Source organism: Telmatherina bonti, assembly GCF_933228915.1.
Source record: "Telmatherina bonti genome assembly, chromosome: 9".
Classification (NCBI taxonomy): Eukaryota; Metazoa; Chordata; class Actinopteri; order Atheriniformes; family Telmatherinidae; genus Telmatherina; species Telmatherina bonti.
In genome coordinates, this window is record NC_136627.1 from 29,487,838 (window position 1) to 29,500,035 (window position 12,198).

Genomic DNA, 12,198 nt, shown 5'->3' on the forward strand with positions numbered 1-12,198 from the left:
GGCTTTTAAACTTTGCACTGATAAGAATCCAGATAGTCATTTTCCTCTTCAGCCCAGAGGACACAACATCCATGATTTCTAAAAAAAAAATTGATGACATGGACTCATCAAACCTCAGCACACTTTCCGTCAGTCCATCTCAGATGAGCTCAGGCCGAGACGCCAGCGGCAGTATTCTGTAGTGTGTCTGTGCCCACATGGTAATATCCTCTCTGCACAATGATGGCTTGTAATGCAGTGCTGCCGGAGGGTTTAACTCCCTGCAAGTGTACATTGACAAACATTGTTCTTAAGCTGTTGGACCATTTTCTCACCATTGCTGTTTACAAAGTGCTGAACCACCACATCCCAGCTTGGGAATTACTGAGCCCTTTAGGAATACTTCTTTTACACTCAATTGTGACACTCACCTATTCACAACTGACCGGTTCACATGTTGAAAGGTGTTTTTGAGCATTCCTCGATTTCCTCAGTCTTTTGTTGCCCCTGTCCCAGCTTTTTGGGAAATGATGAAGAGCATCAAATTAAAATGAGTGAAGTCTTGTTTTTGTAGTATATTCAGGTGAATATAGGATTAAAAGGATTTGCAAATCACTGTAGTCTGTAATTCCAGGTAGTGACACTTTCTATAATTAAATAGCTCTAGCTACACTGTATAACAACGGTATGAGTATTTATTCTTTTGTCCTATGTTTATCCTTTTTATTTTTCATTTCATTAAAAATTTCATTTTTTTTGCAGAGGGGAGATTCACTAAAACTCCATTTAAAGTTAAAATAAAGTACAGTTCATATTTATTTCCTTCCCTATTAATGAGCACCACCCCACATCACTACCCTTTACTCATGTTGTCATTTAGATCATGCTCTTCATGTTAGGCCTTAAGTGACTCGTATCCTTTGAAACAGATATAAGAAAGATAAATCAGAGTCATAAAAAAACAAAAGACCTTTATTTAAGACATTTTTGAATGTCCACAGCTGTATTTGATAATAGAGTGGTATTCAAAAGGACAATAAAAAGACATTTGGACAGCACATAAAAAAATATTTTTCAAAAGAATCAATAATACACGATCAACTCAGAAATCTCATTTTTGAGTTGCAACACCTAAAGACTGGTTACTTTCATACTGATCTGTATTCCTCCTAAATAGTTTGATAATATGGCAGGGATAAAGAACTACCACTAGAAAAGTCTCAAACTTAGGATATGTAGTGTTGACTTTACAAAAAAAAGGAGAATAACACTGTACATCTTAAAAACATTAAATATACACATGTTCTTGTTCAATTAGATTCAACATGGTGAATTGAGTACATCAGGATTATATGGCATAAACAAAACTTCAGGTCCCATCCCTATGCAATCTACTCATCATCGTCTTCCTCTTCTTCCTCATCTCCCTCCTCTTCTTCCTCATCATCATCATCATCAGCTGCAGCAGCTGATCCTGAATCCACTTTACCCTTTGTGCGGTAAGCAACAATATCCTGTGGAAATAACAGTAAATATGGATTTTGTGACTGAGTGGTCCACTTTTTTCTGCTTTAAAATAAGATAAAATTACCAAAAAATTCAATCAGCCTCATCCAATCTGAGCAGATCTAGCTTCTGTTACATGGTAGCCATTTACCTTGTCATATTTCTCCTTCAACTTGGCAGCCTTCTTCTCATACGGTTGCTTTTCTTCTGCAGAAGAGCTGTTCCACATCTCTCCCAGCTTCTTTGCTGTGTCCCCAATAGAAAGTCCAGGACTCTCACTTTTTATCTTGGGGCGGAAGTCAGCACAGAAAAGAAAGAATGCAGATCTGTGGGAGGACAAGGAGGAATTACTGTACAGGCCATCATAACAGGCTTATCGTTGACTGTTAGAAAAAACAAAAAAGATGGTCTTTCTCAATAATGTACTTACGGTGGTCTCTTGGGAGCATTAGGATCCTTAAATCGCTTCTTCTTCTGGCCCTTGGGGGGAATGTAATTCTTCATTTCCCTCTCGTAACGCACCTTGTCCTGTTTGGCCATATCTTCAAACTTGCCCTTCTCTTTTGGTGACATCGTCTTTGGGAAAACATAAACTGTCTTTAAAAGACTATAACATGAAAAACCAAATAAATAAAGAAAATACTGGATTAAACACAGTGAATAAAGATGCAAACATTAAAAATAAATGATCCTACCTTCCACCGTTCAGAGCATTTCTTAGAGAATTCTGAAAAGTTGACAGAGGCATCAGGATGTTTCTTTTTATGTTCCTCTCGGCACGTTTGAACAAAGTAAGCATATGAGGACATTTTCCCCCTTGGCTTCTTTGGATCCTTCACCATCTTGACGTTCTAAAGAAAAAGAAGAAAATATACTTTGAAAAATATTTATGGTTAAATATTGTCATGCAATAGCGGAGACAGTATGCAAATTTCCTTCTGCTCAACTGTCTGCCCTTTGCTTTGTCAGTCTCATCTATTGTTCAAACAAGGAGGTGGGAGGAGGGTGTCTGGGGGTGACCGATGATCCATTGTATGAAATGAGGCCGTCTGCATAAACTAAAGCCAGCAATGTTACCTTACTGTCGTCCCATCCACAGCTATCTTTGCCAGAGCGGTAGTGTTAGCCTGGTTAAAACAGTGAGCTTTGTTGTTTTCTGTAACATCCCAATGATAAGAGCGTATAGTGAGCCGGCTTCAGCTTGTCAATGACCACAATAGCATTAGCACCCGCTAACTAGCTGCTAGCCTGTTCTTGCTTTGTGTCCGCTTGCTTTTAGCATTAGCATTTAGCTCAACTAGCATGGTGCAGCGCTAACTTCATGAGATTATTAAAATGGCTGATTTGACACCGAACAATGGCTGGTGCATTGATTTCACGAACTGACCGTGCAACCAGTCAATGGACTGTCATCACCAGTAACTTCATCGGACGTTTTATTTAACTGTATTTACTTGAAGTAAAGTTTTAACTAGAGTAGTATTGGTGTCAGAAAAGGATGCTCCGCTTGTTGCCTCAGCACCAGTCACTGTTAACAATCAGCCAGCAGCTAGCGTTAGCTTTGCAACCGGGCGGCCAGGCTACCAGGCTAACATAGCAGAGTAGTCTGGAAGTTAGCTCGTCGCTATCAGCTTGTCACACATAAGATGACAATGTCTGCCCAAATAATAATTATTCAGGGGTAACCTTGCGTATTTGATAAGTCCACATTTTCAATTAAATATGTTTATTCGTGATCACGTGAAAAGTTAGCTTTGGCTATCTATGCAGCTAAGTTAGCGAGACAACATTAAATAGCTTGAAACAGGGCGAGCATCCTATTCAGACGGATGCCTGCAGCGATTTATGTTGTATAAAACATCATTTGATAACAATGTTTTAGTCATATGTGCGACACTTTAGTCGGTTTAATCTAAAGATAGAGGTTAGGATGCTTACCTTCTCGGCCAGCTGTACGTCTCAAACAATGGGACGAAAAGCAGAGTCAGTGCGCGGTCTTTTGGTTGTCCTTCTGTGTTTATCCCGTGAGTTGAGCTCCGGATGTCGGACATTGGCTGCCGCCAACTCCTTGGAGGATCTCATTGGACACTCGCTGTTTCAGTCCTGCTTGTTGTACGGTTGGTTATCCAAAACACAACGGAGCGATGGCGGTAAACTTGAAGCTGGAATGACTGTCAAAGAGGCATAAGAGGAAACAAGAGCTGAATAAGCTTTAAATAGCAGCATTGTTACTTCAAGGATGCCTCCCTGGTACACTTATTTAAGAGCTCAGTTAAGATTATTGTTAGAAACCTGGATTATTATTTGGAGATTACTTAAAAACACTTACACCTTCTAATTGTTTTATATTTAGTTTTCTTAGTATTTAAAATTCATTTAGTTAACTAACACTTAGATGTGAAAAAAGCTAAAATGTCTACTCGCCTTTACATTATAATGGCAAATACTATTTGAAAGTAACTGAATAAATAGTATTGATTTCCTTATTTTCTCCTAAGAGGGTGGCTGAGGTAACATTTTTGCCAGCGCTTATCTGTGTTTGCAACTTTATGCAAAATCTACTGAACAGATTTTATTTATTTATTTATTTTCTGCATGGGTCTTGGTCTATATGATCCATTATATTTTGGGTGTGATCCGGATCACTATCGGAATGCAGGAGTTTTTTGAAGGAGTCTTACTCATTGCATGATATAGCTCCATATTTTGTGGAGTAGGCCTATAACTCCACAATAAATGGTCAGGGTGTTGGCTGAAAAATACAGAAGTTCCCAATAGGTTTTACAATGTATCAGTTCGATATAGATCCTGAAAAAATTCTAGATCAAGAATATATACATACATATATATATATATATATATATATATATATATATATATATATATGTAATTTTTTATTTTTTTCTAAAATGCCAGAGCAAGATGTTTGATGTGTCCTAAATGGAAGAACAGCAATATATACAGAAATAAAGACATGGTACAAAACATTGATAAAGGGATTTATTTACCCCATTTCATCACCAGTGATAGACTTAAGACAGCTCTGGCAGCATTAAGACACAAGCTCTCCCTCACCAACTTGGCTGGGGCCTTTCTGCATTGAGTTTACATGTTTTCCCATGCAACTTTCTGGGTACTCTGGCTTCCTCCCACAACCCAGAAACATTCCTGCAAGGATGATAAAATCCTCACTGTGTTGGTTATCTCACTGCATTGGCTCTGCAATGAACTGGCAACCTCTCCAAGTCATATTCTGCCTCTCATCTTGTGCGCTCCAGTGAAGCCTACCCCAGTGGCTAAAAGGAGAATTTAGAGTGACCAATTAATCTAGCATGTATGTGTTTGGACTATGGGAGAAAGCTACAGCATCCAGAGAACCCACACATATATTGGAGAAGATGTAAACGTCACTGCTACAAGTATTACCTATTTTTTAAATAAATTATATTGTACATATCTGCTTGAATTTTCAAATCCTTCAGGATCTTTTTAACAGAGAGGGATGGGAGAGGACAAGGAGCATAAAAGGGCCAAGCTGGTTCGAGAGCTGCTTAAACACACACACAATAAAAATCTTCACATATAAAACTATTTTTTCTAGACCATTGCTGCATTTAGCCTGGAGATGTCAGCAGAGCACTGCAGTGCTTATCTTGACTGAAACTCAACTACCAGCAGCACAGTTAATGTGATGCGATTTCAAAAAAGCCTATTTAATGCCCTTTTTGAGTCGTTTTTTGTGCTGTGCTGAGAGAAGAACATCAAACAAACCACTTAAAATGACAGAGGCCACCATGACTGCACGGTTGCATTTGGTTATTACGTGTGAGGAATTAAACAAAGAATCTCATAAGGTTGCAGCCTTCATTTAATGTGAAGAATGTAGAAAAAACGCAAAAACCACTGTGACTCATTTAGATGCATAATATTTCATTTTGTACATTTTAATTCTAAAAAGTATCATTACTTTGACTTTCAAGTTTGCTGCTTTCACTTTCCTCCTCTTCCACAGTTTCCTGACATTCTTAAATTGATATGCAGAATTACCAAAAAAAGGAATTAACATATTATTTAAATCTGAAGAGTAAAAACAAGAAAATTCTGGAACAATCATTAAACACTATGTGCCCCAGCTCCATGTGCATTATTTATGTTAGACAAGTTTATGTTATATTAGACCTTGAGATCTACTATCCTTCATCTTTCAGATGCAAAATTTCTCCAACACAACTGAAGCAAAGGAATGGCTTGTTTCCAAGCCTCTGCAGAGCTGAATGACATGCAGATGAGGGACTCTAGCCATTTCATTCAGGTGTGCTGGAGATGGGATGCAGCTAAGTTGTAGGATGGTAGATCTGAAGGACCTGGCTTTGGCACCCATCTAAGAGTGCATAGGTAGTGGTTTTCATGTGTAGAGTCACCAATAATTGACTGGCAACCTTGCAGATATTTAGATAATTACAGTAAGAAAGGAAATAACAATAATAAAACCTTTTTTTTTTTAACATTAACAGTTGCATTTAATAATCAAGGAGTGTTTGAAGAACAATAAAACATATTACTAACTCAGAAATCTCCTTTTTGAGTTGCAACTCTCCCGCACTGGTTAATTGGAACAAGCAGTTAAGAAAATGGATGGATGGATGGATGGATGGATGGATGGATGGGGTTGCAAAACAAAGACTTCTGTTGAAACTGATCTGGAGAGATCTCAGTTTGCTTATATGGCAGGTATAACCATAACTAACACTAGAAAATTTTTAAACTTAGGATGTGATGTTGATTACACACCAGGCGTGCTCAATTTGGTCCTACTATGGCCATAATCCAGCAGGTTGTCCATGCATCCTTGCTCCAACACAGCTGACCCACTGAGTCATTATGCAGAATCTAACAGGCTGTTTGTCATGATTTGGTTTTTGCTGTGCCTTGGTTTCGGGTTTCCTGTGTTATTTTGTAGTTTTTCCTGTTTGGTTCTCTTGTTTGCTGTTTAGCTTTATTGATTTCCTGTTCATTAAGTTCACCTGGTCTTGTTTTAGTTCATTCAGTACACCTGTTTCTTGTTTGGTTCCCCAGTGCATTTATACCCCTCAGTTTCAGTTTTTGGTTGTGGGATCATCTAGTTTGTTGGTTTGATTGGTCTTAGTCTCCTGGGGTCCTCCTATGGAAAATAAATTGGTCTTGAACCTGCATCCATGTTCCCTCGTCTCTGCGTTTGTGTCCACTCCTTCACCATCCCCTCTGCCTGTCGTGACACTGTTTCCTGAAGCAATACATGGAAAATCTGCTGTGTCTGTTGTAGGACAGAATTTAATATCCGGCTATAAACTTTATATCTTTCAAACATAAAAATATACACATTCCTAATCAGTTTGATTTAAAATTGAAAAGATCATGATAACATTGCATAAACAAACATCAGGTCTTGTCCTGAAGCAATCTACATATAATCGACTTTCTCCACTAACTCACTGAATCAAAATGTTATCAATGGAAAAAAGTGTGAAAAATCAGAATACTTTTTATGTAAGTTCCCCGTGGTCTGGTGGTAGCATTAAACCTTAAAAACATTTTTTAAATGCTAGTTTTTAAGCACTGTTAAATTGATCCAAACCTTGGACTTTGTACTAACCAGTAAGTCATAGTGTCTCTTTTAGGTTCTGCCACATACATCCTCAATTTCTCATTACACATCTTTGACAATAACCAAGTGTCAAGAGGAACTAGCAGCTGTAGGCTTTATTCTGTATTTGCACTTAAAATTGCTTTCTGTCAAACGTTTACTTTCTCTTTTTGACAAGGCTTAAAACTATGCTCATACTGACACTATTAGGTTTGGAAATTATTTCCATGGTGTAAATGTCAACAAATGATCACGATGAAGAATTGAAATGCAAGAAGTGAAGCTCGTGTGAGGCGAAAGTTAGTCACTGTAAAACTCCATTTGCATTATTGAAGACAGGCATGCAGAAATGAAGTAATTAAATGTGTGCCCTTGTCATTTTCTGGCATTTCTCCTTGTTTTCAGAAAATGATCAAATGTAATCAAAGACATCATTAGTTGGCTGCTGTGTGCTTTAACTTGAGATTTTTTATTGTTTCAAATACAGTACATTGGTTTCTTTGGGGGATCCAAGTCCTCAAATGAATTCTCCCTCTTGAACTGGGCATTTACAGATTAGTTCTCAGTTTCTTGTGAGAGTGCAACTCCATCTTTAGGCTTTTGGGAGGTGGAGGTTTGCAAGTCTTGATTTTCCATACGCATAAACCTTTCCTTCTCTTCTGATGACAGTGTCTTCAGTAAAACACAAACTGTTTTTAAAAATCTAAAACAAAATTGAAATCAAATGCTGCATAATTAGAAAAACATTGAAATATTGAGAACTTATTGTACCTTCCACTGCTCAGCAGTGCATGTTGTAATGTTTGACACTTTGAAAAGGGGCTAGTGTCATTAGGATGTTTGTTCTTCATCTGCTCTGTAGGTGTTTGGACAAAGAGGGCATGAGAAGTCCTGAGCAGTTTTGGCTTGGGTGGATCCTCCTTCTTCCTCTTGACTTGCTAACGTGAAAATGAAGATGTTTTTGAAAATAGAGCCAATTCATTTCCTAATGGCTCCGGTCAACGACACATCGATATGGTGCTGTTTAGTATACTTAGACTAATTAAACAAATTTTTAGCCAAAAGAACCAAGTTATTTCCAAGAATCCAAAGTTTTCCTCTTAAATACAGTATTACACCAGGGGTCAGAAGCAAGCTTCAACTAACTCTGAATCCTCTGGGTCATCTTACTCTGGGCCAAACAACTCTGACTGTTTGATTCTAAAACAATTGTTTTGAGTTGGTCAATCAACTGTGCTCCGTTTCCTTTACCATCAACCGAGCGATGACCTGGGGAGCCAACAGCTCGTCACACCTGGGAAAAGTGAATTTTAATCAAATCATATCAAATCAAAGATACTTTATTTATCCCTGAGGGGAAATTCAAGGTTCAAGCCAGCTCGTCCAAGGTTTGACGTACAGACATTTTACATTTATGGAACCGAACTGAAGCTTAGGATCCGCAGCCAGTTTTACTGGCGCCACCTTATAAATGAGGAAAAGATTACATGAGGAAGGATGGGTGGGTGTTGGGGGAAAAAAAAGAAGTATCTCTACACTTCACCAAAAGGGGGAAGGATAAAGTGGAGCATTTGCCAGTGAAACTGGCATTGCTAAAACAAAAGAATTTTACTCATTTATTTTAGGATGTAGGCTACTCTGCAAAATGGGGTATCCACAACATTCATAGAATTGAAAAAAAATGGAGGAGGTGAAAAGTAGAAAAAGACATCCAGCTTCTTACTCTCCATTGGGAATTATAGTGTCATGCTCCAATGACATCATGTACTGTTTGATATTGCAGTGGAGCTGAAGACGCTGCTGATTTGACACACTTTATTTCTCCACTGTTGCTGAGGGGCCAAAAATAGTTGGCCATTATCAATTAACCTGTGCATCATTCTACTTTGCCGAGTGCCATGGGCTCCAGAGTTGCCCCCAGAAACGTAAATCAAGAAAGCAAATTTGTGATAATTAAAAAGGAATGTACAATAAAGTTTTCTTAAACAAGTAATTGGGAAATAAATGTTTTGTATAAAGCTACAACAATTTGTGAAGTTCGAGTTCTTCTCAGAAAAAGGACTAAAATACAAAACAATAGTTAAAAAAGCTCAAACCTAGCTACTATTTTCATCACTAGTAACACATCAGTGAGGCAGCTTTCGCATTGCTTAATTTTTAATTCAACATCTCCCCTACTGAGCAGCACACAGCAGCAATTCAATTGTTAGACAGGTAGCTCTCCATTACCATAGTGCTTCGAAACATCTTGCTGTGATGAGCACAGCATCCATATAGGTAAAGCTAATATTAGAAGGATTATAATTACACTGACAGGATTCACACCTGTGTGTTGCTTTTTTAAGAGATCAGACTTTGCAGTGACTTTTTATGTAAATGGAAGGGATTTCATTACTCTGAAAGCAAACATAACACAAAGTATAAAAAAGAAACTTCGATGGCAGCCAAAGGTAACGGCAAACTCTGTAAAGTTGATATTGTTAACAAATGATGGTCGTTAATTATATTAATAATTTCTCATGCATCTTGGTTAACATTTATATAATATGCTGATGTTATATGATAGGCTGTTGAACACTTTACTTTATTTATTAGCCTGGAATAATTGCACAGAACAACATTTAACTTTACACTTGTGATTCAGCTTCAACTGAGTTTTAACTTTCAGAATTGCCAGTATAACTGGAGAGATGTGACATTTAATTCCCCTTGTCATGCTCCTGCCTTCAGGGTAATTTTGCTTCCCGTGGGCATCTGTAAGTGAGTGAATAGACTTGTGAGGAAAGACATATTTTCCATTCCCATTGGTTTCAGTAAGCCTAGCGTTGTACAATTAATATTCCCCTTCAAGCAGAATACATGCTGCTATTACAGTTTTAGTCATTGTAATATGAATCAAAAAGTATCAGGTATTTTGAGTAAGGTAAGTAGAAATCAACCTTCGCATTAATAATAATACTTTCCCCCATGAGTCAAATATTGTTAATGCTGAGATTAGTATGCTTCATTTTTAAATGTGTTTATTTAACTAATATTATCCAAAGCGATCAATGTCTAACACTGGTTTGTTTGCAGAATGCAAACAATGGTGGGATTCTTATGAAACATCTCACCGAAAACAATTTGTTCCTCATCCAAATTCAGCTCCAGAGATCCCGCTGTAAGTTCTATATATAAGTTTATGGTAAAAAATATAATGCAGATTTTTTTTTCTTGTGTATCTAAATTTATGTCTGCTTTAATGCATGTGTAGGCGCCCCCTGTCAACATCATTTATAGATTCCTATTCACAGTCCAGACCTTTTGGTTCAACTGTATACAGTAAGGAATTTTGCCGGAAGCCAGTCAGTAAACCTGAAAGTATTTGGACCGGAACAGCCTCAGGACAGAGGAGACACAACCCGCATCCTAGCCAGGTTGTGTTTAAATTGTTTCATTCAGTTTTACATATTTAGTAGAATAACCCCTCACATAGGAACATAACCTTTAAATAAAGTTGTTTTTTTTCTTTTTTTTTTCTTTTTTTTTACCCCCCTAGGGTTTCATGGTGTGGAGGCTACCCAGGGATGCTCCACCAAGTTATGAATATCTGACTCTTCCCTGTAAATGTTCCCCATCTGAAGGGGAGATTCATGAAGCCTTAAAAGCCCAGTACTGCTCCACCTACAAATGGGACTTCATGGGAATGCCTCAAGGTAGAGCATGTTGATTAGGCTAGTATGTCATAATAGCTGAATAAATACATCCAAAGAGATATGCAAAACCAACACTGCATTTCTGACAACTCTCATTTTATTTATTTATTTATTTATTTTTTTGTGTGTGCAGGAAATGATGGTCTTATTAGAACAGATGGGCAACCTGCACTTTTGCAGAACAAGCATCATATACAGGTCCCTCTCTCTTCTGACTCTGAGACGAGGGCCAATTACTCCCAGCCAAAGCGAAAACCTAAACTGCTGGCTAATGTCTCCCAGTTCAGCAACAGAGATCCACATGTGGCCTGCTGTGGTATAGGTATACCATTAAAAAAACAAAAACAGTGAAGATGAACAAAAGCGCAAGCTCCATTAATATCTATTCACACATCATCCTCTGTGTGTTGCAGTTCCAACTGTTGTACGAAGGCACATGCAAACCCAGCAGAAGGGATCAAATCTGACAACCTATGACTGGTTTTTTGGAAAGAGACTCAGCAATGCCACATCTGTGGGAAAGTCTGTGCTGCCTGAGGAGCTTCAGCAGCTACACAGGCTCTTAACCGAGGAGGGTTAGCTTCACTTGTTTCTGTAAAGCTTTGAGCACTGAAGGAAGTTGCTCACAGATTTTAAGAGAAAAGTAACTCATCATGATTTGTGTTTCTGCTTTGCAGAAAGGAAGACTGTAAAAACACTGAGTAAAGAGGCTTTTCCAAAAAATGGACAGAAAGTGCACAAACTTCCAAAGGTTGTGCAGAATTCCTGCTCATCAGTGTGGATATCAAGTTGGCCAGGACCTACATGAACCTTTCAGAAAAGCATCCATCCATCCAAAATCTAATGGAACCATGTTGTAAATAGATTCCAACATAAGGAACGTGATGTTGTCGTGAATGTATATGTCTGCCTTCATGTTCCATCACCTGTTTGTTATGCTGTCTCATTCAGTCTGTCTCCAGCAACATGTAAATAAAACAAGACAAAAAGATTTCATGATGTCTCTCTAAATACCATCACCAACAGTCTGCACAATGAGGCACTGTTAATGTTTAGCTTCATGCATGCCTAGGTGTCAAAGTTCATAAAATATAAAAACTGACTAAATATGAAAGAGATAATCGAGAAACAATTACCTTAACAATATATTTGTTAAAGTGCAGTTATAGACAGTTTCTAATCAGGAAGTTGTTTGACTGTCTGCAAGGACAAGATCATGTTTTGAGTTTTAAAGTCTCAGTTGTCACTCTTGGTTCCTTAGTTACCGTGGCACCACCTGCTCTGCCCAGGTGTAATGTTAGAGCAAGAGTCAGGTGGACTAATGTCAGGTAATTCTGTCTGATTAACCCATGTTTACAGGCTGGACTGAAGGAATGCTCAGCCCTTGAGCTCTTG

At 38.1% G+C, this 12,198-nt stretch overlaps 2 protein-coding genes across 2 annotated transcripts; one reads left to right on the top strand and one right to left on the bottom strand.

The window, feature by feature from the left end:
- Positions 1-1,003: 1,003 nt before the first annotated feature.
- On the bottom strand, positions 1,004-3,496 carry hmgb1b (high mobility group box 1b). The gene is made up of 5 exons (XM_079247061.1): positions 3,424-3,496; positions 2,181-2,336; positions 1,916-2,061; positions 1,637-1,811; positions 1,004-1,493 (listed from the first exon to the last, which is right to left on the bottom strand). The coding sequence occupies exons 2-5, from the start codon at positions 2,325-2,327 to the stop codon at positions 1,371-1,373; spliced, it is 591 nt and encodes a 196-aa protein (XP_079103187.1). The 5' UTR covers positions 2,328-2,336; positions 3,424-3,496; the 3' UTR covers positions 1,004-1,370.
- Positions 3,497-9,545: 6,049 nt separating this feature from the next.
- tex26 (testis expressed 26) lies at positions 9,546-11,611 on the top strand (the record flags this gene model as incomplete). Its single annotated transcript, XM_079246038.1, has 7 exons — positions 9,546-9,558; positions 10,184-10,268; positions 10,362-10,524; positions 10,647-10,803; positions 10,937-11,125; positions 11,217-11,378; positions 11,481-11,611. The coding sequence occupies 7 exons, from the start codon at positions 9,546-9,548 to the stop codon at positions 11,609-11,611; spliced, it is 900 nt and encodes a 299-aa protein (XP_079102164.1).
- Positions 11,612-12,198: the final 587 nt, after the last annotated feature.